Here is a 25980-nt window from a genome sequence, read left to right as displayed (position 1 = left end):
TAATTTTCTGGCTGGCAGAAACTTTTTATCCTGAATACCTAAAAATAGTGGTTGGCTTGTATTACTAGGCATTCTCAAAATATATCTGTATTAGGTTTTACTTGTTGGTGCTGTTTTATTTCTTTGAATATTTCTTTAAGAAAATGTCCAGTTCCTGGTGCAAAAGAAGCCAGGAAATGTCTTTTTTCCCCCTTGTTTGTTTGTTTTTTTGGTTTTCATTTTAATGTAAAGATAATGGCACAAACCTAATAACGTCACTGGGGTTTGTCTCAGTTTGTTTTCAGTGAGTAGTTACTTGGGCTGATCCATTTTCCTGTTTTCACTCTTACCATGTCCCTAAGAGAGCAGAGATGAGCTTTTGCAAACTCTACTGTTGTGTTTGAATTGCCATTTACTATGTGACCTTTCTAAACTTTTTACTCTTATGTGTAAAACTATTAATACTCTGTAGGATTGTTGTGAGAATTAGAAATTATGTAAGTCCAATTTCCTGTAGTATGGTACTTCAGTAAATGATAACTGATTTTATAAATGTTCAGGATGTAGTCTCAGGCTGTTAGGGATTTATGTGGCCACTATGTGGCTAACTGACCTATGTGGACAACCTTATTAGTTGTCTTCTCTTACATTCTTCCATTTTAAAATAAAATAAAAACCCAAAGGAAAAGAGAAGAATACCTGGAGTTTTATGGTTGCACAGAGCTAGTTTTATTCCTGACCTTACACTGTTTGAGCCTCACTTTTCTCATTTATGACATGGGGTCAGTGATACTCTTTTCACAGGAACTTTGAGAGAAATTAAATGGTGTTATAGAGTGCCTGGCACATAGTAAGTATGCAGTATATATTAACTGTTATTATTACTAATATTAAAAAGCTTTACTTGATGACAAAATGTAATTGGGTATAAATTTCCAGTTAGTCTTTTAAAATTTATACCATGTTTCTAGATGCAAAGTACTTCTTAATATAGTGTGTTAGTAAAAGTAAGAAATTCATTCATGTCAAACCTATTACTATTTAAAGCTGGTAGACTTATATTGTAAGAAACATGTTTATATGAGACTACAAGAAGTGTGCTGTATCATCAGATCACTCTTTTGATACTGGTTGAAGCATCTGCCTCACTGCCTGAAAGATGATGCCCACAAGGGTCTGTAACCAATTAGATTTTGTCAGTACCAAAACAGTTCATGGGACCAGTTGATGAATTGGATTTACTTATTCTTGTCTTTTTCAATCTTTAGTTCTCCATTTTCAAGATTCTCAGTTGTCACTTTGAAGTATTTTGATTGGATACAAGTCTGCTTTCCTAGAAATTGGAAGATATATTCATGTCTGCCGTTCTCCCATTTCTTAGAGAATAGTTTTTTGACTCTCGAAGTGTTTGTTTTGCTTTTAGTATCTGCTCACTCCTTTAAAAAAGATAGCTTTGATATCACTCCATGCTCTTAAATTAAAGTCAGCTATAAGCCCAGAAGCATTTTTTTCTAGCCCTTCACTTAGTTGTTTTTCCTACAAAAAATAGCTTATTGATTCAGTGAATATGTCCTATGTCTTAGCAGATACTCTTGTAGATATTAACATTAAAGATTTTAATCTAAAGTTAATACGTTTATAAGTCTTCAAACTGGTAATACTTAAGTTTTCATTTTTTTTTTTTTTGTAGGTTTATTCAGCGTTTATTCAACATTCAACATGATTGAGCACCTACTGAGGGTCAGATACTTTTAGAGGCTGGAGGAGATACAGCAATGAACAAAATAGAGATGTTCTGCTCTGTGCAGCATATATTTTAACAACCCCTTTTTTTAGTTAAGGGCATTAGAGATGTTTTCCTTTGGTACTATAAACCTTAAACTAGATTAGCTTTTTTAAAAAATGGCCAACTAATCATTGTCTTTCAAGTTGTTTTTTCAGCTTGATTTAAATGGTTGAAAACAGGTTATTTTGGGATTTTACGAACAACCTCAACTTCAGTTCTATCTCTTGGTCTCCTGAGCCATAGAAATAATCCAGAAGTTTTGTTATTTCGTCATGTAAACTGTTGCAAGACTTTCTTATACCCCGAAGATTATAAAAATCCTTTGTCTTGGCAATGTTTTAATTTTCATTTCAGAACATATTGTCACCAAATGTATGGCAACAGTGCTTCTGTATTTGGTACCTGTTGAAATTAGAAACAGATCAAGTATTTATGGTGACATGGTTTGGTGTTCCTATTTTTATACAATCTGAGAGTTTTTCTTTTCTAAACTGGCATGTTTAGACTTTATATTTAATTAAAAGCTATCATCTCACTGTTTCTGCATTTTTAGTTTTCTTCTTTGACTTTCACTTACAGCCCATGCAGTAGTCATTGAACTTTTTCTACTTTCTCTTCCATCTTCTCATATTTATTAGGTGCATCATTTTACTTTACTAGAATATATAACATTTACATGTTTTTCTTCTATGCTTATCTCTATTTTCGTTTTCGTATAGATCCGAAATTAAATGTATTAAATATTTGCTGTCGGTTCTTTTGCCAAGAGTTTTTCTAACCATTTTTTAGTTAAATGTTGCTTGTTTTTTATTAGATTTGTTAGGAAGGCCTTGTGAATATAGTATTTTCTGAGTTCTTGCACATTTGACACTGTTTTTTGTCTCAATATATGAAAGACTGCTTGATGGGGTTCAAAGTCCTTGGTTTAAAAATTTTCCCTGTGAGTTTCTTTAAAATGTTGCCTTGTTTTTTTTGCTTTGTTTGTTGCATTTGAAAAGTTGAATGTATTTTCCTTTTTTTGTACGTGATCAAGCTTTTTTGTAGGTCTGAATGCTTTAAGAATTTTCTTTACCTTTAGGGTACAGTAGGTTTTCTAGTATATGTCTGGAAAGTATTCATGGTTCATTTTCAGAGGTAAATGTGGGTACTTCGAATATGTAAATCGATTCAGGTCTTTTTTTTTTTTCCTTGTAAAGTTTTCTTTGATTATAATTTCAATTTTTTTAAATTATAGTTTTTTCTTTGTTTTGTTTTCTTCTTCAGAGACCCTAATTATGCACTTATTGGATCATCTTTGCCCATATTGTTTCAGTCACTTTCTCTCAGATCATTTTTATTTTCTTTCATATTTTATTTTTTGTTTTCTTGAATATTTTTTTGGACTTTTCTTTAGTGCCCCTTATTAAATTTTGAAGTGAGATGGTGTTGGTGTGTTTGGTTCTCTTTTGTTCCTATACAGTTCTTAATTTATCCAGTTTTTCTTTTCCTTCACTACCCAGTGGCCACAGAGTGTGTCCTCTCCTTTTTCCTCTTCTTCTCCTTTTTTCTCCTTTTCCTTTATGGATGATGCCTCCTTGGGATTGACATAAGTTTTGTGGATATTTCCTATTCATATTATGTATTTTAAGTTTTAGGATGGGACTTTCTGGAGGTAATTTTGTTCAAAATTGGTATTTCTTGATTATGAGTAATTTGAAATTCAAAGGTATGTTGAAAATGTGGGTTATATGTAGTTTTATTTGCTTTATCTGAATTTTTTTGGTAGGTAGTATAGAGAAGATGGAACCATATTAGACTTACTATTTTGCATCTTGATTTGTTTTAATATATCCTGGAAATATTTTGAAATGAATATTTATAAATGGAACTCATTCTTTTAGATGGAATAACAGTATTCTGAATGGACTATAATTTATTTTACCATGTCCTTATTCATGATCATCTAATTTCATGCTCTTTACACAAATTGTGATACAAGACCAGCTTTTAAAAAATTCAATCACACACTGATACTTTTAAAAATACAATAAAAGTGGAATACTAGAAAAATGAAGTTTAGAGAGAAAATTTTTCATTATTAGATGCAACAGACATAAAATTTCATTTCAATAAATATTAGAGCCAACATTACATAGGGAAAAAGAAGAAAAGAAAAATGATATAGTTTCTTAGAATTGTGTTTATTAGACAGTTTAATGTAGAGAATGGCAATTACACCCATAAATTTGTCTTTATGCAATTGCAGCTCAACAAAGTTGTGAAATTGTGAATCCCATATTAAACATCTATATACATCCTTTCAATGAACACTGTATGTCAATATTTAAAGTTCTTATTTTGACAAATGAGCTTTTTAATTTACTATTCTAGTTTGAATTGATGACAATGCTAATATCACAGTGGATATTGTATATCTAAAGCCTATATTTAAAAAAAATAAAATTCAAAGTAGAGAAATTAATTTTACATTAAGGGATGGGAAGAAGAATTTTGAAGCGCTTTCAATAGGATTGTGGTTTTTAATTTTTATTCAAAATGAGCTGGAAAATTCTATTTCAAAAAAACTTTTTGTGTGTTTGTGTTTATCTTCCCAACTGGACTGTAAGGCCAGGAATAATTTTGTTTGTGTATGAGTGTATATATTATGGGAGAAAAAATGGTATATAATTAATGAGCACTGGCTCTGAAGTAGGCTGACATGCCTTTTGACTCAGAATTTCCACAGATTTACTTAGCCATGACGCATGCTCTTTCAAAGCCTGTTTCTTTATCTGTATTACTAGTGCTAGTGAAAACCTACCTCCCAGCATTTTGGAGAATGAAATGAATAAACAGCAGAAATGTACCTGGTAAATAACAGGCCCTCAGTGAAACAGTCATGGCTTTCCTTTTGAATCTCCCTCCCCTCCTGACCCCATCTGCAGGCCAGCGTGTTTGTTTGTTTGTTTGTTAAAGCTTTTCATCTAATTTTAATTTTTTAAAATTTTATATTAGTTTCAGATATATAGTACAATGGCTAGACATTTATGAAGTGACACCTTTCCCCCCAGTTACTCCAGCACCCATCTGGCACTACACACAGCCATTACAATAATACTAACTATATTCCCTGTGCTGTACTCCACATCACTGTGACTGTTTTGAACCTTCATCTTTTATTTTTTTTGGTAGCCAGTTCCAGCAATTTTTCTTGTAAATTTATAATATGTTTCAGTTATCTTTTGAAAGAATGGAATTCAGGTCTGTGACTTTCTCATTGGTTAGTCTTTTTTGGAGTACCATAAAAGTAAAAAGTTCTATCAAATTTGTAAGGTCTTGGATGATAACTTTTTTAAAAATTATTTTTTAATTGTTTTACGTATACAGTACATTGATTAGACACCTGTATAGTTCATAAAACGATCCCACCAATTGCTCCCTCCCTCCCCTGATCCTCCACCTAGTCAATGTATTAATGCTAACTGCATTCCCTATGCCATGCCCCCTCATCCCCGTGACCATCCATCAGCTTCTAATTCGTACTTCTTTAGCCCTTCACCCCATTCTCCCAGTCCCCCAAACCCCCCTCCCCTCTGTCTGATACCAGATTGTCCGCTATATTTGTGAGTCTGTTTTTGATTAGTATTTGTTCTTTTTATTCCTTGGATTCCACATATAAGTGAAATCATATAGTGTTTATCTTTCTCTGTCTGACTTAAGTACCTTCTAGGTCTATCAAGGCAATATCTTTTTCCATCCCCTTCCTTTTCATATGTAGGGAGGGGTCTTGTTTTCTTATCCTTTCAGCCACTCTATCTTTTGGTTGGAGTGCTTAATTCTTTTCCATTTAAGGTACTTATTGATAGGAATGTAGTTGTTACCATTCCTTATTCCTGTTTTTGATACATATTTTTTCTTCTTAAAGAAGTCCCTCCAACATTTCCTGTAATACTGGCTTGGTCGTGATAAATTCCTTTAGCTTATTTTTGTCTGGGAAGAGCTTTATCTGTCCTTCAACTGTAAATGGTAGGTTTGCTGGATAAATTATTCTTGGTTGTAGATCCTGGGTCTTCATCCTGTCGAATATTTTTGCCAAGCCCTCTGTCCTGCATGGTTTCTTTTGAGAAATCAGTTGCCAGTCTTATGAGTGTTCCCTTATATGTAATTATTTGTTTTTCTCTTGCTGTTTTTAATATTCTTTGTAGTTAACCTTTGGCATTTTAATTTGATATGTCTTGGTGTGGGCCTCTTTGAATCCCTGACTTTTGGAATTCTCTGAGCTTCCTGGGGGTTTTATGCCCATTTCCTTCACTAGGTTAGGGAAGTTTTCCATCATTATTTCTTCAAAGAGCTGTTCAACATCTTGATTTTCTTCAGTTACGCCGATCAGACGAATATTTGGAGTCTTAATAGTGTCCCATATCCTCCTTAATTATTTTTATAATCTTGGCATCTTTTTTTTTGCCATTCTGATTGAGCGTCCTGATTGGCTTTCTTGTCCTCTAGATAAGGCATTTGATCCTCTTTATTCACTTTGTTTATTCCTTTGTTCATTCCATTTAATATACTTCTCATCTCAGATAATGTGTTCTTCATTTCAGACTGGTTCCCTTTTATAATTTCCACATCCATTTATATGTTTTTGTTTTATCTCTTTGTTGAAGTTCTCACCGAATTTACCTATGCTTCCCAAAAGTTCATTGAGCATCTTTATAACCAGTGTTTTGAACTCTGCATCAGTTAAATTACTTGACTCCATTATATCTGGATGTCTGTTCTCTTCTCTCATATGGTTTCTGCTTCTTTGTCTTCCCATTTTGGTTGCGTGTCCATGTCTGTTTCCATGTACTAAGTAAGCAAAGCTCCTAAGTCTCCCGGTCTTATTGGTGTGGATTTGTGAAGTAGGTGTCCAGTGGCACAGTCTGGGGAGGGGCTCAGCTACAGGCCAAACTTAGCCCAAGCCTCTACCCCTCTGGGGCCACCTGTTAAGATACAGCAAGCAATCCACAGATGCTGTGCTTCTAGTTGCCTCAAAAGGCCACACCAGAAACCAAGGCTGCCTCTACTGTATTTCTCAGCAAAGAGCACCTGACTCGCTAAGGATACACCTGGATGTGGCTTGGGTGGAGCCGTGAGTTGGGGGAGGCGGGGTTTCAGGAAATCCTCTACATTGAGCGACCTCTGTTATCCAGTTTGATGACATCACAACTATGGCGGCACTGTGTCCATGCACTGGGAGCGGATAGGGCTCAACAGGGAACAATGGATGTCCCTCGCAATTCTTTATCGAGCAAGTCTTGCCTCAGCCCTCACTCCGACAGTGCCTCCCTATAAGTCCCAGGTGCCCCCTGCACGCAGCCGTATTGGCACTGATGCTCAGAGCGAGCGGGTCTATCACTGCAAAAATCCGCTCGCGAACACAGCCCCTTTAAAAGGCTTCTGCCGCTGCTTCTGCCACTGCCGCTGCCGCCACCTCCGCCTCCGCTTCACTCAGCCCCTCTGGCCAGGGCAGCCCCACGTCCATGCCCTGTCCTACCTTCTGCAGTTGCAGGGTGTTTTCTTGAATTTCTTCCTAATTGTATGGCTTGTTCCTCTAGATCTCAGGCGATTTTTCTTTGCTGCTGCTCCTTGTTTCCGTCACAACTTTGATTTGGTCGCCAGAGGGATGATCAGAGCCTCTGTCATCTATGCCATTTTTTTTCTCTCTGGATGATAACTTTTTGTGGATATATAATAGGTTTAGAACTAAAACTAGTATGAAACTTTTGCCCTTTAGTTTTTCAAAATTACTTGGATCATTATTTATTTTTACTGCTACTGCTACATTCAGAAAGATTTCTTTTTTTGATGACAAAAGTCCAGTGAAGCTTATTTGAAATATGCAAATTAGGGTTAAAAGTAAATAATATGAGCTTTACTTTTATCGTTTAGCTAATAGTATTAAAATATAACTTAAAGAAGTCTTGCTAAGGATTTTTAAATCTTGAATTGAACTTTTTCCCCTGAACTTGGGTACATGTTTACTGCTATTTTGCAGATGGACCAATTTTTACATAATCATGTATATGACAGATAATAATGAGAATACATTATGAAGTTTTATATTTTTGGTTTCAGAGCAACTTTTTTTTTTTTTTTTTTTTTTTTGCTGCTGTAAATGATATTTTACTGATTTATTTTTTTCTGTGAATATTTACAACCACTGATCGTTCACAAGCTCAGTGATCTCTTAGCTGTAGTGGAGATTGAGAGTACTACTTTTAATGGTAGCCATCCTGATCATATTTCTTGTTTTGCAACAGGAACCAAAGGAGGAGAATGGATTGCAGAAAACGAAGACAGAACAGTCAAATAGAGCCAAGTGTTTGGCTAAACGAAAAATTGCACGTATGTTTTCATTTTTGTATTGAGAATGGTTTAGAAATTGCAATAGTTTTAGAATTGACACTAGTTGCTTCATTAGGAAGAGCTTTTTCTGAATAAAGATGTAGGTGCTTCCTGTTTGTTTTGGATCCCATTTAAATTTTTAGGAGTTAAAATTACTTATAGCTTATACAATTGACTTATAAGAGGCAGAGTGTTAAAATTTTAAATGTGACCTTCAGAGTTAGGCACACTTGGATTTGAATCCTTGCTTCAGTCTTTACTATGTAGACCTTAGGTCACTGTTTTTAGCCTACCTCTGTTTCCTTATCAGTAAAATGCAGATAATTCAACTCACTTAGAAAGTCACTTAATAAAATTGTAAGGGAAAAACTCTTCTGTGTTTCCTCTACTCCCAGTCATCAAATGTGTAGGGTTTTCCCCCCAACACCAAGAAATTCTGCAACTCTGGCAGACAAAGACAAGGTGTCCTATAATTTAACACAATTCTGACCCTAGAATTGAGTTAGAGATAGTGTCAGATATAGTGGCGAAGGACTCAGTCTCACAGGGCTACCTCTGCTTCACACACCAATTGCAAGTCCAGGTTGTTACTTGTGCTTCTGACTGACTAGCTGTAAATTAGAGATTCTTGTGACTTCCTCTTCGGGTTTGATTAATTTACTAGAATAGCTCATAGAACTCAGGGAAACAATTTACTTACTAGATGATTGTTTGTTTGTTTTTGTTTTTAAATAAAGGATGTGACTCAAACAGCCACATGGAAAAGATGCATAAGGCAAGATTGGGGGAAGGGGTGCAGAGCTTTCATGCCCTCTCCAGGTGTGCCGCCCTCTCCAGGTGTGCCACCCTCTCAGTACCTCCACGTATTCACCAACCTGGAAGCTCTTCAAACCCTGTAGTTTAAGGCTTTTTATGGAGGCTTCGTTATGCAGCATGGTTGAGTAAATCCTTGGTCATTGGTGGTTAATCCAACCTCTAGTCAGCCCCTCTTGCCTCCCTGGAGGATGGGAGTGGTGCTAAAAATTCCAAATCTCTAATCAGGCAGTTGGTTCCCCTGGCAACCAGCTTCCATTTTGGGGGGCTTTCCAAAAGTAAGCACTTTAACATAAATTCAGGAGTGATAGAGAGGAATTTGTTGTGGATAACAAAAGAGACACCGTTATTGCTCTTTTTACTAAGGAAATTCCCAGGTTTTTAAGAACTCTGTGCCAGGGGACAAAGACCAAATATATATTTATCAGTATAAATTACAGTATCACAAAAATCCTTTGTTGGAGGTTTTGCTTTTCTCTTTCTTACTCAATTGAAAGACATTTATTTATTTAAAGTTGTTTTATACTAGTTTATTTATGGGGGTTCCATTTTCACCTCTCAGTATGAGTTTATGTATTTCTCGCATGCTTCTTCATTCATTAGTTTATCTAGTTCTGAGAGGTTACTCAGTATCATTTTGATCAGTTATGTATCTTCATAACGAGAATTGTTGACAAGTCCTGGATTTTATGCAAGAGCTTAATTAATTTCAGTTACTTCTGATAGAGGAGAATAAGAGTTCACTAACAGGTTTCACATTTTCCAAAGCACCAAACTTATCTCGTTTGTTCAATTTTGTTCCATCTTCAGGGAAACATAGTAAACCACATCTTCCAAAGCTTTCTGTGCAAAACTGCTGTTCCCTATTTTTTCAGTCACATTTTTTGTCGTTACCCATTAATGTTTATCTGTGAATTTACACACCAAGAACAGAGAGGGGCCCGTGCCCAGCTTCTAGACAGAGCCCAGCCTTAGTCCCCAGGTTTGCAGTCAAGGCATGATGGACACAGAAGCCTCTGGTATTCTGCTGGCATAGGCTTGCTCCACACTGCTTGCAGTGTCATATAGGCAGGAGTGTGAAGGGTGGAGGGGGTGGGTTGAGGCACAGCTCCTGGTACCTGAGCAAGTTGGCTGGATGGGGTATAGGGGCTAATTATTATACTTTTGCATTATAATATGTGAATGTTCAGATATTTCAGTGAACTTTTCAAAAAGTATGTATGATGATATTATTACAGCAGTTGTTTGAAGATAAACAAGGCTTTTTTCACTTAATTTGAATTTCAATGATTTAAGGTATAATTCTAAGCCTCGTAAAATTAATCATAAACGGATCTTTGTTGTTAAATCACTGAATTCTATCTAGAGGTGGCTGTCACTATGGTTAGATCTGTTGAATGTACTCAAGTTACTTTCAGACTTGAGAATTATTGGTAATTGTTACTTTTTGAGATGTGATGATCTTTATCAATTCATAATTAAGTTTTTGCCACCATTGATTAAACTGTCGATAGTTGTCTGGTTGGTAAATTTGGATCTTTATAGTAAATTGGGTTTTACTTGTTTATTTAGTCGTGTTATGCTTTTTTATCCAGTCTGATAGTCCTTTTTATCTTTTTATCTAGTCTGACAACTTCTGTTTTCCACATTTATATTTCATGTAATTACTGATGTGATTGTATTAAAAGCTACCATTTTAAAAGCTGTTGATTTGTTCCAACTGTTTCTTTTTCTGTTAGTTTTTTTATTGAGTACTATTTTGATTCTATTTCACTTCTATTTATATGTCTTTTAAAAAATGTTTAGTGGTTGCCCTAAACTTTACAATACACATACTTAATCAGTCACCTTCAAATACTGTTAACTGCTTCATGTGTAGTGTAAAGACTAACAGTATACTCCCAGTTCCTTTCTGCCTTCCTTTGTGTTATTTTTGCCATATGTGTTACTTTTACGTATGTTGTAAACATAATACATGAATACTCTTTTGCTTTAGATAATTGTCTTCCAGAGCATTGATCCCTACCCAACCTTTTTGGCATCAGGGATTGGTGCTCCCATGAGAATCTAATGCCTGATGATCTGAGGTGGAGTTAAGGTGGTGTTGCTAGTCCTGCAAATACTGATGAAACTTTGCTTGTTCATTCTGTGTGGCCCAGTTCCTAACAGGTCACAGAACCATACTGGTCTTCAGCCTGGGCACTGGGGACCCCTGTTTAGAGCAATGGAGATAAAAGATAAACAATCGCATACTTTGTGCCATCTCAGTGGCTGTTTCTTTGCATAGATCCTAGTTTCTGTCATAGTTTTTTCTGCTGGAAGAGCTTCCTGTATCACTTCTTATAATGTAGACAAGTTGCCAATTCTCTATTTTTGTTTAAGAAAGTCTTTATGTTTTCATTTTTATGGTAATTGCTCACATACCATATGACTCACATACCATATAATTCATTCATCATACATTTATCATTTAAAATGTACATTGGTCTTTAGTATATTAACAGTGTCATGCCACCAGTGTCTTAATTCCAGAACATTTTCATCTCTCCAGAAAGAAACTCCATACACTTACCAGTCACCCTCATCCTGCCCAACCCTAAGCAACTACTAAATCTGTTTTTTGTCTCCATAGATGTCTTTTATGGACATCTCATATCAATAGAATCTTATAATACATGGTTTTTTTTTTTTTTTTTGTGACTGGCTTTTTTCACTTAGTCTAATATTTTCAGGTTTATCTATGTTTTGGTATGTATCAGTAATTCATTTCTTTATTGTTAGATAGTATCCCATTGTATTGCTGTACCGCATTTTGTTTATCTATTTATCATATGACGTACATTTGGGTTGTTTCTACTCTGACTATTATGACTAAAGTTGCTATGAACATTCATGTATGAGTTTTTGTGTAGACATCAGTTTTTATTCTCTTAGGTGTATATACTTAGGTGTGGAATTCCTGGTTTGTACGGTAACTCAACATTTAATCATTTGAGAAACTGTTTTCTAAAGTTTCACATACTGCTTTTGCAATTCACATTTCCGTCATTGTCATATGAGGGTTCCAATTCTTCCACATCCTTGCCAAAACTTTTTTTTTTTTATTATGGCCATGCTAGTGGGTATGTAGCAGTATCTCATCATGGTTGTGATTTGCATTTTTCTAATAGCTAATGATGTTGAGCATCTTTTCATGTTCCTTTTGGCCATTCGTATATCTTCTTTGGAGAATGTTTATTAAAAAAAATTTTTATTGTGGTAAAGTACAAGTAACATAAAATATACTATTTTAGCCATTTAAGAAATGTTTATCATGAAGAGATGTTGAACTTTGTCAAATGCTTTTTCTGTGTTGAGATCATCATGTGAGTTTTGTCTTTTATTCTCTTGATTTGTGGTATTAACTGATTTTCATAGGTTTAAATCAGCCTTGCATTCCTGGGATAAATTCTACTTTGAGGAACTCAATCAAAGAAGAACTAAACTAAATGATGACTCAATAAGTAAATACTTCTCTCCACTCTATCCTTAATTGCTTGGTTTTTGTAAAGTCAGATGTAACTTTTGTCTTTGTTTCTCTTTAGGTAAGATGATTCTATGGTTTTTTTTCCAGAGTTTTTTTTATTAGATTTTCTTTAGTTTGAAAATGATATGCCTTGATGTAGGTTTGTTTGTTTATTTATATCTTGTGTATCTTTCCCGTTTTGTGTTTCTGAGCTTCCTGGATCTATGGTTTGGTATTTGACATTTATTTGGGAGAAATTCTGAATCATTGTTTCACATACTGCTTTTGCTCTTTTTTCTCTTTTCCTTCTGGTAATTTCGTTATGTGTTTGCTACTCCTTTTGTAGTTGTCCCACAGACCTTAGTTAGTTTGTTTTATTCTTTTCAGCTGTTCTCTTAATTTTTAGTTTTGGAAATTTCTGTTACTATATCCTCAAGGTCAGATTCTTTTCTCAGTTGTGTTCAGTCTACTAATCAAAGACATTTCTGTTACAGTGTTTTCGATCTCTAGCATTTTTTTTTTTTGGTTCTTTCAAAGGATTTCCATCTCTGTTTATATTCCCTATCTGTTCTTGCATGCTATCTACTTTATCCATTAGAGCCCTTAGCATATTAATCACAGTTGTTTTAAATTCCCAGTCTGATAATTTCAACATCTCTGCCATGTCTAGTTCTGATACTTACTCTGTCTTTTCAAATTGTGTTTTTTTTGCCTTTTACTAAATGTCTTGTAATTTTTTCTTGATAGAGAGGCATGATGTACTGGGTAAAAGAAACTACTGTAAATAGGCCTGTTAGTAATATTCTGATAAAGTGTGGGGGGGTAGGTGAAGCATTTGATAGTTCTATGATTAGGTCTCAGTCTTTCAGTGAGCCTGTGCCTCTGGACTGTGGACTTCACAAGCATTTCTCGGTTTTTTTTCTTCCCCTTTAAAGGGTGGGATAGGTTAGCTACAGTAGGTTGGAGTTTGGAATTTCCCTTTTACCAGGTCAGTTACACTCTGATCAATTTAGGCTCTGGTTAACTAGTTTCTCCTAGGGGAGGCCTTGTTAAAAAGAACAGTGTACTCTGGCGTATTTCAAAAATATTTTCTTTCCCCTCCCCCCACAGGATGCTCGAGGATTTTCCCTCATATTTATTATGAGAACCTGGTTGAGCTCTTAGAGGTAAAATTCACAAATGTGTGAGGGCCCCTTATAACTGAGTTCCCCTGGTGATTTTAGCTCTTAGATTTGTCCACACTGAGCCTCCAGTCATTTTTGTTACAATTTAGGTTTTCCTACCCTGGCACTGGTTTCTGTGGCAGTTGCCACAATTGAATCACTGCTGTGATAAGCCATGACTCCCTGTATTCCCCTATCTCTCCATCTTGGGGGCAGCAGTTTATCCTGGGTCCTCCCTCTCAGGGGTCAAGTACAGTCGACTTTTCAGTCTATTCAGCTTTGTACTTATTGTTAGGATAGATTGGCGACTTCCAGGTTCTTTACATGTAGAACCAGAGATTGGTGTGTAGTCTCCATTATGGTTTCATTTGGCTTTTACACACTTTATCATTTTTATATGTTTTTATGATTAAGTTCAGAGTCTCTTGAGTTAACATGCTGTTAACTATCACCTTGTTTTAGGCATCTAAGTCAGTGCTCTCATAGATAATAGCATAGTGTAAGTCTTTTTGTATTTAGCACTTTTCTTCTTTTCACTGATTGCTTAGGGTAAATTCCCAGAAGTGGTATCACAATGCGCATCTATAAGGGTTATGACAGAGTGCCTTATTGCTTTCAAAGATGGTTTATAAAATTAAATTGTAACTGGCAATGTTGATACAGGTATATCAAAGCTGATATAGGTATATCAACTTTACTAGAGTTGCAGAGCTGTATCTGTTTTAGAAGAGAAAATTCTTAAAAGATTTGGGTGGGAAAATAATTTATCTTGTTTATTTTTTTTGTTAAATGAAATGTTCTTTCAGCCATTTTAAATACTCAAAAATTATACAGGTTCTTTTGGCATACTATCTAGTTTTGTGTTCTGGATCGTTAACAGTCTGTTTGCTTGTCTCAGTGGGAGGCTAATCTGAATGTTTGGAGATGTTAATCACCAATAAATTATGACCTGTGTAATCAGCTTCACACAACTTGTACACTCTTTGTGTTTAGCTTAGCAGAATCATTTGATAAGCTGAGTCGAGCCGATTGAGTGGGAGATTCTAAGGTTGATACTTGCTGACATTTTCCTTAAGGGAACATGCTCCCAGGTGAGATTCCAGTTTGTTTTCTCCTTTTTTCTCATGGTTGGATTCTTACATAGTAGAGAGGTCAGGTAAAATGTTTTAGTTAACCATGGTGTTTATTGGGCTTTAGTCTCAGATCATGGTTGATATGTGAAAATAAGAGAAGCTTTTGGTCAAGATGGCAGAGTAGGTAAATGCTATGCTTGCCTCCTCTCACAACCACATCAAAATTATAATTAAACTACACAACAGCTATAAGTAGTAGTTGCCTGAAGTATAGCTGAACATATAGCTGGGGATATGCAGAAGAGCCCACCTTGAGACTGAATAATATATGCCAACTGTAATTAAAATATAAAAACATTATTTTTAAAAATGAGACATTAGTGAATGTGAATGTCCTCTTAATTCTGATTTAATTCTGATTTAATGATGAGTAGTTAAAATAAATTCGTAATGTCAGCTTTGTCAACTTATGTGGCTTTGTGCTGTCAGTAAACTATACGTGAGTTAGATAATCTGAATTAAAGTTTTGAATTTCTTTAAATATATAACAACAAACAATTATTAATAGCAATAATTAATTATTGGGCACTTGTTATGTGCCAAATAGTATTCAAAGTGTTTTACATGTATTTAATCCTCATAACAGCCTTAAGTATTATTACCTCAATTTTATGTGTATGAATTAAAACAGGTTTTACAAAATTCTGATATGTAAGTGAGAATTCCTCAAGTGAAGAGTGTATTTACTCTACATGTATGTCCACAGCAGATTAAAAGAAGCAAACTAAAAAGGGGGAATATTCAAGCTTTAAGCTTTAACTTCAGGCAATCTGGCTTTTGAGCTTCCTATGTACTAATAAACACAGTCACACTGTGTTACTGAGTTAAAGCTCTTGCTTTACTGGTGGGGAAAGAGGGCAGAGTCTGGCCAATACTTCAGTTAATGTAGCAAAGCCTCATTTCCCCAGACCTTTAGAGAATAGGATGTTTTGAAAAGCAGAGTAAAATGAAGAATTCAGACTTACTTTTGTATTACATGGTTTTTGGCTCTCTTAAATTGAACAGAAAGGATGTAATCAGTTTTTCTTTATGATGTAGTGACTTTGTTAGGAATGTCGATCTTTTTCATTTTAGCTAGCCTAGTGGTACATAGTGTTATCTCATTATAACTTGCATTTTCTTGATGATTAACGATCTTTTCATGTGCTTACTGTCATTCTGATATTTTGTGAAGTATCTGTTCACATCCCTTGCTCATTATTTTAAAAATTAGGTTGCTTTTTTTTTTGGTCAAATTAAAGGATTTCTTTATATATTCTTTCAAGTCCTTATCAGATTATATGTATCATGAATATGTTCTCCTGTTTATGGCTTATCTTTTTATTTTCTTAACAAAGAAGTTTTACATTTTAGTTAGGTTTTTTTTTCTTTTTTTTGCCTTCATGCTTTTTTCTTTCTAGATCTTGTCTAAGCAATCTTTGACTTACCCCAAGGTTATAAAGATTTTCGCCTGTGTTTTTTTCTAGAACTTTTATAGTTTTAGCTTTTACATTTAGATATATGCTCCATTTTGAGTTAGTTTTTGTATATAGTGCGAGGTAAGGGTTTTAAAATTAATTTTTTAATTATTAGGTATCCAGTTGTTCTAGCACTATTTGGTGAAAGCCTGTCTTTTTCTTGTTGAAAATCAATTGAAATCACTCCAAATCTATTTCTGAATTTTCTGTTATGTTTCATTAAACAAGCTTGTTGAGATTTTTATTGGGATTGTGTTGAATCTAAATTTATAGAGAACTGGTCTTTTATTTTCTGAATTAGTTTGATATTAAAAAATTTTTTTTTTATAGAATTCACCAGTGATGAATGACAGATGGCCCTGGGATTTTCTTTATGTAAAAAATTTTCAGTTACAAATTCAATATCTTTAATAGATACAAGGCTATTCAGATTTCTTGTTTCTTGTATCAGTTTTCACATAATTTGTGTTTTTAAGTGATTTTTTGGGGGGTTTATTTCAGCTAAGTCAGTGTTTCTCAGTCCTTTTTTCATTGTTGTTCCCCAAAGGATCCTTTTTAGACTTCTTTTCCCCAGCCATCCCATGAACTTTTAGTAATACAGATAATGCTATATATCCTGTTTATGTACTGATTATATATCTGTCTTTTATATGTAAAAAGAGTAAGATTTTTTTTGACCTCTGGGAACCAATTCTTGCCTATTTAGGGGTCATAATCACCCCTATTGAGAATGCATAATCCAAGATGTCAAATTTATTGGCATTAAAGTGTCCACATTCTTTCCTTATTATTCTTTTCATGAATGTGGAATCCGTAGTGATGTACCTTTTCTTTTATTTCTGATACTGTTAATTTGTTTTTTTCCCTCGTTAAATCTAGTTAGGGTTTAATAAATTTTATTGACCTTTGCATAGAACCAATTTTTTTGTTTTGTTTTCTGTGTTGTATATCATCTGTTTTGTTGATTTCTGCTCTTTATATTTCGTTCTACTTACTTTGAGTTAATATCACTATTTTATAGTTTCTTAAAGTGGGAGGCTTGGGTCACTGATTTTAAACTTTCTTAGTATAATCATGTAAAGCAATATATTTCCCTGTAAACATTGCATTAGGTGCATCCCACAAATTTTGATGTTTTCATTGTCATTAAGATTATTTTAAATTCAATTGGGTATACTTTTTTCCTGCTTGGATTCAGTTTTAGGGATCCCTCATCCTTATTGATTTTTATTTTACTGTTTAAAAATATGTATAACATTTACATGATTCTGTAAGTCTCAAAGATATACAGAAAGATACGGTCCTTGTTTCCAACTACCTGTAGGTAGCCACTTGGTTTAGTTTCTGACTTATCCTGCTTGTATAACTCTTTGCAAAAATAAATAGGTGTATATATTAAAAAAATATTCTTCTTTCTTACACAAAAGGGTAGCATACTATATATACCTACTCTTTTGTACTTTGCTGTATTTTAACTTAACATTATTTTGTTGAAATCATTTATTCCTGATCTATAGATATATTTCTTACTGTTTTTTTTTTTTACAGTTATTTGTATATATACCAGAGTTTATTCAAGCAATGTCCTATGTCCTATGTAGGTCATTAAGTAGATTCCAGTGTTTTACAAATTCAAGCAATACCACAATGAAAAATGTAGTGCATATTTATGTTTCTTTTAATAGAAAGCATCTTTAGAGTAAATTGCTAGAATTGGGATTGCAGGGTCATATATGTAGTTTTTTAGACATTGCCAAAATTCTCTTAATAGACATTGCACAAAATGGCAGTATTCTGTTATTTCTTTTATATTTTTATTAGCTGCAATGATTCTTGAAAGAGAAACTTCTCTTCATCTATTTGGTTTCCCAGTAGTATATTTTGTGTTAGAAGGGTAGGACATGAGCTTGATTCTCTTATTTTTTTTTTTTTTCGATTCTCTGTTCTTTTATTTAACAGTTTTCAGAATGACTGGTTCACTAACATTCTTCAACAATGACCAGTTTTTTTAAAAAAAATATCATTATGAATGCATAGATTCAAACATATTTAATATTTTTAATTCACTGCATTCTTTTTATTGATGTTGCAGTTCCATTTTTGACTAGCGAGAACCTTTTAAAATTGGCTTTTAAGTTGATATCTTTTGACATCATCCTAGTAGTGTCTGATAGATTTCTTTGTTCATGCATATGTCAGATATTCTAGCTCATCTTCCACATTTCTAATGTTAGACTTGGAATCAGTCATTTCTCCAAGGTACCCTCATTACTTTTAATGGGAAATAGTATCACATTCTGGTCAGTAGGGATGGTTTTTTTGACTGGGTAAATAAGAGGATTCTGATGAATAAAAATATTCTGATTAAGTGTTGAGCATAAAGCAGTGTGATATGTAGGAAAAACTCCTGGAGTGGAAGTCTGTTCTTCTATTTATTCATTCACCAAATATTTGAGTATCTACCAGGTGCCAGGCACTCTGTTAGTTGTTGGAGATACAACAGTGAACAAAATAGGCAAAAACTCTGCCTTCATGGGAGCTAACAGTCTAGTTAACCCAGGATTCTTGTAACTTCTGATACTGATCTTGGCCAGCACCTTACCTTTTGGGGCTTTCCACATTTATAAGATTATAAACTTGTACTAAATGGTCTGTAGTGTCTTCACTTGGAAAGTTTAATAATTCTTTTCCTTGCCTCATGCTTACTCAATGTTTGTGGTGTCCCTCCCTTCTCTTTCCTTATCCTCTTACAGAAATGACAGAAGAAGAACAGTTTGCTCTGGCTCTCAAAATGAGTGAGCAGGAAGCTAGGGAGGTGAACAGCCAGGAGGAGGAAGAAGAGGAGCTCTTGAGGAAAGCCATTGCAGAAAGCCTGAATGTAAATATGCTGTGTTGAAAAGTTTGTGAGGCGTGATAAGCAGTATTCTTTTACTTCTGTGTTGTTATGATTGCATCAGGAACTAGCTGTAATAGTTCATAGGGTTTTCAACTAATATTTCCCATAATAATTTTCAGAGTCCATGTTGAATTGTTGGTGAACCCAATTCGAAATGTTTTTGTTAATTCTGTATGAAAGAGTTTTCTTCCGCCTTACAGGTTTTCAGTCCATGGCTTAAGAGAGACATTGTAGTTGGCTTCTGGAAAGAGTTACCATTACCAAGAAACCAAAAGGGGCAAGATAAGGTGCTTACCGCCCCCCCTACCCCCGGTTTTATGGGGAGAGCAAAGGGAGTGAGAACCAGAGGTGGGTTATGGAGAGAAAGAATGGGTAGTTTAAATTTTTTTCAAATAATGTTAAATTGTGATTTGAATATGTGTAATTAAAGTTGTTTTAAATGTGAAGGATATTTGTCAGTTGCAGGTCCTGAGCCGTTTATGCCATCTACCTCTCTATATCAGAAAAGGGTTTAGTATAGTGATCTAGTACAGCACTTTGCACATACTAGGCATTCAGTACACATTGTAAATTCATTTGAATAGAGCATCTACATTTTAAAGAGGAGAATCTCTCAGGGGCAGTGGCCTTTCCTTTTTGTCCTTCCTGTGACCCTTCATGTATAGTTATTTTAATAATAAACCTGGTCTGGTGTGGGATCACTTGTTTCAGAGTTGCCGGCCTTCTGATGCTTCTGCTACCAGATCTCGACCTCTGTCCACTGGACCATCTTCACAGTCCCACCAAGAGAAAACCACAGACTCTGGGACCACAGAAGGCATGTCTCCCTGTTCTGACTCCTTGCACTCAACAAGTATAACCATATCACAGGGATCTCATACTAAGAATAGATATATAGAAATTCCCAAAATCCCTTTGGTGTTATTAAAGAGATATAATCAGAAAGTAGTCGAGATCTCACTAATATCTAGGATACTTTTATCTCCAAGGATATGCCAACATTTGATTAAACCCAAAGAAGAGCCTTTTCTTTTTTTACCCACCTTATATAATTCTTGGTAAGTGAGAACTTACCAAGCCCTCTTAATAAAAAAACAGTTTGTCCTTAGCCCTACTTTTTCTCAAATACCTACAGGCACATGGCAGCTGGTACCTCCATCACTGTTTAAAGGCTCATATATCAGTCAGGGAAACGAGGCTGAGGAAAGAGAGGAGCCTTGGGACCACACTGAAAACACTGAAGAGGAGCCGGTCTCTGGCAGCTCAGGAAGCTGGGACCAGTCAAGCCAGCCAGTGTTTGAGAATGAAAACGTTAAATGTTTTGACAGATGTACTGGCCACTTGGCTGAGCACACACAGTGTGGGAAGCCACAGGAAAGTACTGGGAGGGGTTGTGTTTTTCACGAAGCTGCCCAGGGTAGGGGGGACACATCTAGGCACTCTCTGCCTACCTCAGTAGATGCCAAAGGTCTCCAGGACAGTGGGAGCACTGTGCACTACTTCTGGGGTATTCCATTCTGTCCTACTGGAGCGGACCCTAACCAATATACCAAGGTCATTCTCTGCCAGTTGGAGGTTTATCAAAAGAGCCTGAAAATGGCTCAAAGGCAGCTCTTTAAGAAAAAAGGGTTTGGGGAACCAGTGTTACCTAGACCTCCTTCTCTGATCCAGAATGAATGTGGCCAAGGAGATCAGGCTAGTGAAAAAAATGAAGGCATCTCAGAAGATATGGGAGATGAAGACAAAGAGGAGGAGAGGCAGGAATCTAGGGCATCTGTCTGGCACTCAAAAATCAAGGATTTCCAAGAAAGCCCAATTAAAAGCTTGAAAGAGAAACTTTTGTTGGAGGAAGAACCAACAACCAGTCATGGTCAGGTAAGGGCCAGTGATGCTGTGATTAAGGATGATTTATTCACAGATTAAACAAGGATTTTAGCTATTTGTTCTTTCTGTGGTCTTCCCTTATTTTTAACAACACATGCTCACTATAGAAAGTTAGAAAAGTACAGAAGAGTGTAAAGAAGAAAAAATTACCCAAAATTTCAGCATCAAGAGACAATCATTTCTATACATATACTTTTTTTTCTTTTTAATTTTTTAACAAAATGAAGACTCTTCTGTTTAAGCTTTGTTCCTTCCCCCCACTTTCTAGTTTACCTTAGATCTTTTCCTATTTATTAACTGTTCTTAAAAACACTCTATATCATATAGATGTGCCATAATTTATTTTTTGTTTTAAAATTTTTATTCTAAAAAGTTTTTGAATGTATAATAATGTTCATATGGCTCAAAACTCAAAAAGATACAAAGTCTGTCTCCTATCCCACTCCCCAGCTAACCAGTTGCAATCCCCAGAGTCAACCTTTATTACTAGTTTCTAGTGTATCCTTCCAAGATATTTTATGTAGTGCAAGCAACTTCTTTTACATAGATCTCAGCATACTCTACACATTATTCTGCACCTTGCTTCTTTCATTTAGTAACTATGAGATCATTTCATAACACAATATTAATAATTTTTTTTGGAAGACTCTGTATATGAGTTTATTTTATCCAGTGCTTTTATTGGTGGATATTTAGGTTATTTCCAATATTTTACTATTACACTACTGCAGTGATTATTCTTATATAGAAGATGTTTCATTCACATGGGAGATGTTTGTAGAATAATTTGTTGTAGACGTAATTGATGGATCAAAGTATATATGCATTTTCAGTTTTGTTAGCCATTGTCAAATTGCCTTCCAGTGAGGTGGTATAAATTTATACTCACTGCAATGTATAAGTACAAGCTTCCCCATACCCATACCAATAAATACAGTATTATCAGGACCTCTTAATCTTGGCTAATCAGAGAGATGAAAAGTATTATCTCAATGCAGTCTTAATTTGCATATTTCTTATTATGTGTGTAGTTGGGACTCATTTGTATTTCCTTTTCTGTGTTTAGATATTATGCACATTTTTCTTTTTAAACACTTTTTCTTAGTTTGTAGGCATTCTTTGTGTATTAGGGGAAGTGGTCCTTTGTGATAGGTAGTACAAATAATTTTCCAGTTTATTTTTTCTCCCAGATAATGGTTAATTTCCAATTTTGCTTGTAATTTTTTGTAATTTACTGAAAACAGTCCCTTGTTTGGGGACATTTAGGTTGCCTTTTTAGTCTTTTTCTGATATACTTAGTTTATATTATATATGAAAGCTTATGTTCAATTTTTATCTCTGAATACTAAAAAAGCAGTCATATAATTTCAAACTCTTTGTAAATATAAAGAATATTCTGTTTTATGACTTTTTTGTTGGCTGTTGGACTCTCAATTTTTAGCTTTGTTTTGCTGTTATCTTGTTCTGTCTATGATAAGGATTCAAGAAATGGTAGCCATGAGAAATTGCATAGCATAGTATAGAAAGCATGAATTTGGAGTTGGAATTTTGACTGTTTTGTTTTTGTAACTGTACCTTCGAGCAAGTCATTTAACCTCTGAAGGTCAGTTTTTACATCTTCAAAATAGAAAGTCATAATCTTTGGATAGTTTTAATGATTAAAGTGAATTATATAAAATGCCTAGTATAATATACTTAGGACACTCAGAAAATGGTAGTTTGCCCTTGAGGACCAGGAGGTTGGTCATTCAGCATACCTATGGGGATCTTCTTCCTTAGGATCCTTTTTCATCCACATTATGGAAAGATTGTTGTATGGGGAGAGAAAGCAGTTTTCTTAACAATTCTAGTGACTTGCCTCTTTTCCAAAGGAAAGTTAAGTTACGCTTGTGATAACATGTGTTGTTTCTTAGTTCTTTGCAATTTAGAGATGCTTCCCCTTAAAAGTATAAATTAACTCCACAGAGTGAACACATGACTTATTATAATTCATGTTGTTAGCTTGAAAGATACCAGGGTTGAGTTCTAGAGCATAGACTTGTGTCAAGTTCCAAGGTTTGAAAGCAGTGCCTTTGGAATAGCTTGGACATGGTCAGAACCTAGTGGCTGGCTGTTTTGAAGTTTTCTTACTTAAGGACAGGCCACCAAATACTGCAAATAGTATTGTTAATTGCTACTGTTTGGCTACAACAAAACAAATCAAGCTAACTTCATTAAAAAGAGGACTTTATCATAAGGAAACAGAGTGCCTCATAAATTCTAGAACAGGATAGTAACCAAGCCTGGAGAAGGTACTGGGTCTAGAAAACCATCTGTATCTCAAAGTCGTATTGTATCTGCTTCATTTTTCTCCCTGCATACTGTCTTCCTTTGCTTTTTTTGTTTCATGTGGTAGGTAGAAAACACTGAATACAGGTTACAGGAGATTTACTCTCTTCTAGTTCCAATTTCAAATTTCTCGGAAAGGACTTATGGCCCATTTGGGGTTAATAGTCCTTACCAGCCCTGTTGGCTGTGGCCTGCAGGGGTTATGTGTCAAATTGTACAAATGGCAGTGAGCCCACTGGTATAATGCAGTGGGAGGGGTGAGTGGCATTCCTCAGTTAAAGGAGACCTGGACAACAACCTACTAAGTATCTAGTGTAGTCATTAAAATTACTTTTAGATCTCACTTAGAACTATTGAAAAATACTGAAAAGTTTGAAGAATCAAGTTGTAAACATCCACATTCCTACCATCCAGTGATGTATTCCTTCATTTTTTTCTATACCTTTTTTTGTATGCTTTAGATGATAATTTTATATTTTTGTATTTTAAAGTTAACATTTTATAAACATTTTCTTATAATAAAATTATTTATAAATTTCATTTTTAATGACTACCTAATGTCCTGGCCTATGAGTTTACCATAATATTTTAACTATTTTCTTATTGCTGGATATTTTTGGTTGTGATAAACATATTTCTGAATAAAACTTTATTTAGGAGTAGTGTCCTTAGGAATAGGGAACCAGAAAAATTCTTGGTTACAGGAGTTATGAATATTAAAAAAAGACCTGCTATTTATTGTCAGATTGCTTTTTGGAAAGGTTGCTCAAATTTTATTCCTTCCTTCCAGCAGTCTATGAGAATGCCTACTTCATTGCATCCTTGCCAACACAGAATAGTATCTTTAAAAAACAGACAAACTTACTAATTTTATAGGCAAATAATGAAGGTGTTAATGATTGTAATTTCATCTCTTGATCTTTTGCTTTCAGGAACTGTGGGTAGAAAGAAGTTATGTTTTATTAAACATTTTATATTGATTTTGGCTTTGCTGGAGCTGCTCACATTTGAGATTTGGTTATATTGAGATAGCAAGACAGTCCCAGAAATAGGGACTCAGAAAAACATTCACTCTGAGGAAAATTGCTTAGTCTATATGAAGGTTATAAAAGCTTTAGAATTAGACAATAACTGGTTTCTGGCATTAGCAAGATTAATAGAGAAGTTGTCAGTGCAGATGGAGAGGTCATCTTGACGACCATACAGCAGGGAGGTGGAGGGGTAGTATATCTATGTGTTCATTACTTTTCAGTGTCTGATCCTTAATTTTTCAATTCAGATACTGGAATTTGTTTCCCAGAAATGACCAAATTGTGTAGGTGTAGGAGAACTGACTTTGACTAACCAAACTTCAAGCTGACATGTACACCAAATGACAGTTTATTAGTTTACTATGGAATAGAGATGTTTTCTGTGACCCTAGTACTCAGGTCCACCATTTACTGTAACTCCTCCTAGAATGAGGTATATGGAAGGCTGAAATAGTAATCAGAAAATAGAAATTTTAAGGGATGATTCATTTAGTCTGTGGGAAGACTTGATAAACTACCAATGCCTGACAACAGAAGACATTTCTATAGTGACCAGATAATATGTCTGTTTACCTTAACTTCCTAGGCCACGATATTGAAGACACTGCTTGATTCTGGATCTTTGGTTTTTCTTTTTAAATTTTTTGCAAACTTTTCTTTTTCTGTTAACATTATTTCTTTAGACAGTGTTTTATCTTGATTAGGCCACAGTTTCCTTCAGGTTACATTCCTAGTATGCTTGAGGTATAAGTTTAGAAATTAAAAATGATTTATTCAAATGAAGGCAGACATTCTTGGGATATATTGACGTGGTTGGGAAGATCATTTGAATAAACAACCTAACTGTAGCGGTTAGAGCATGGATTTTGGAGTCAGATCCCAGTTCCACTATTCAACTCTATTTTCAGCAAATTACTTAACCTGTCAAGAGTTTTACTTTCTTGATTTCTAAAATAATTTAATAGTTTTTGCCTCAAAAGTTTCTTGTGAGGATTAAAGGAGATAATGCATGTAAGTGATAGCATGAGCCTGGAATTAATACGTGTATACTTATTATTTTTTTAAACTTTGGGAAAGATAGACATGCTTTACCCTAAGGTAGAGGTGGAGATATCTTAAAACTTAGAGTCCTGATTAATTCTGAAGCCCAAGGCTTATTAGTCAGTAAGTCATTCTAAGAAGGTAAAACTATTAAATGGACGCTAGATGTCAGTATTTACTTTTTTTTTTTTTTTTGCGATTTTAGGAATGAAAATTTTGTCACTACTGAGTTCAAACAAAGAGATGAAGTATTTATTGCTGTTGTATTTTAGTTCTTTGGACTGTTTTATTCAGTCCTATTTTTTATAACGGCTACATTCCTGATCATTCTACAGTGTTGTCATCCCTTTGATTGAAAGGCTTCCTGGTTTTTAGTATATTTCATCATGAGTGGTAGAGAGATGCCTGACTTGTTGAGGTTATTTATATCCTGTTCAGAGACCCTGTAGACTTCAGCCAGTAAGCTTTTCTATTGGAAGAAGCCTCACAGCCCAGACACTTACTCAGAAGTCCACCCGTGTCAGCAGTAACTGCTTTTTCTATGTTCCTTTGTGCACTGACATTTAATGAGTTGACATTTGCACCAGCTCTACCATTA

General features: G+C 34.8%; 1 protein-coding gene across 10 annotated transcripts in view; it reads left to right on the top strand.

Annotated features, from left to right (window-relative positions):
* The window catches only part of UIMC1 (ubiquitin interaction motif containing 1), a 105317-nt gene that overhangs the window by 38527 nt on the left and 40810 nt on the right, over positions 1–25980 (top strand). For 5 of the 10 annotated variants that reach the window (XM_016158308.2, XM_016158307.2, XM_016158309.2 and 2 more), the window contains 5 exons: positions 8047–8131; positions 18956–19080; positions 19299–19385; positions 19810–19915; positions 20234–20973. In XM_016158308.2, the coding sequence (XP_016013794.2) occupies positions 8047–8131; positions 18956–19080; positions 19299–19385; positions 19810–19915; positions 20234–20973 (1143 nt within the window). Of the gene's footprint in view, positions 1–1669; positions 1720–8046; positions 8132–14605; positions 14704–18955; positions 19081–19298; positions 19386–19809; positions 19916–20233; positions 20974–25980 lie in introns of those variants that run through there. The other 5 variants (XM_016158313.2, XM_016158311.2, XM_016158312.2 and 2 more) reach the window with 5 other exon arrangements.

Source organism: Rousettus aegyptiacus, unplaced genomic scaffold (assembly GCF_014176215.1).
Source record: "Rousettus aegyptiacus isolate mRouAeg1 unplaced genomic scaffold, mRouAeg1.p scaffold_m13_p_7, whole genome shotgun sequence".
NCBI lineage: Eukaryota > Metazoa > Chordata > Mammalia > Chiroptera > Pteropodidae > Rousettus > Rousettus aegyptiacus.
The sequence above is the reverse complement of the archived record's forward strand: the minus strand, read 5'-3'. Positions and strand labels throughout refer to the sequence as shown.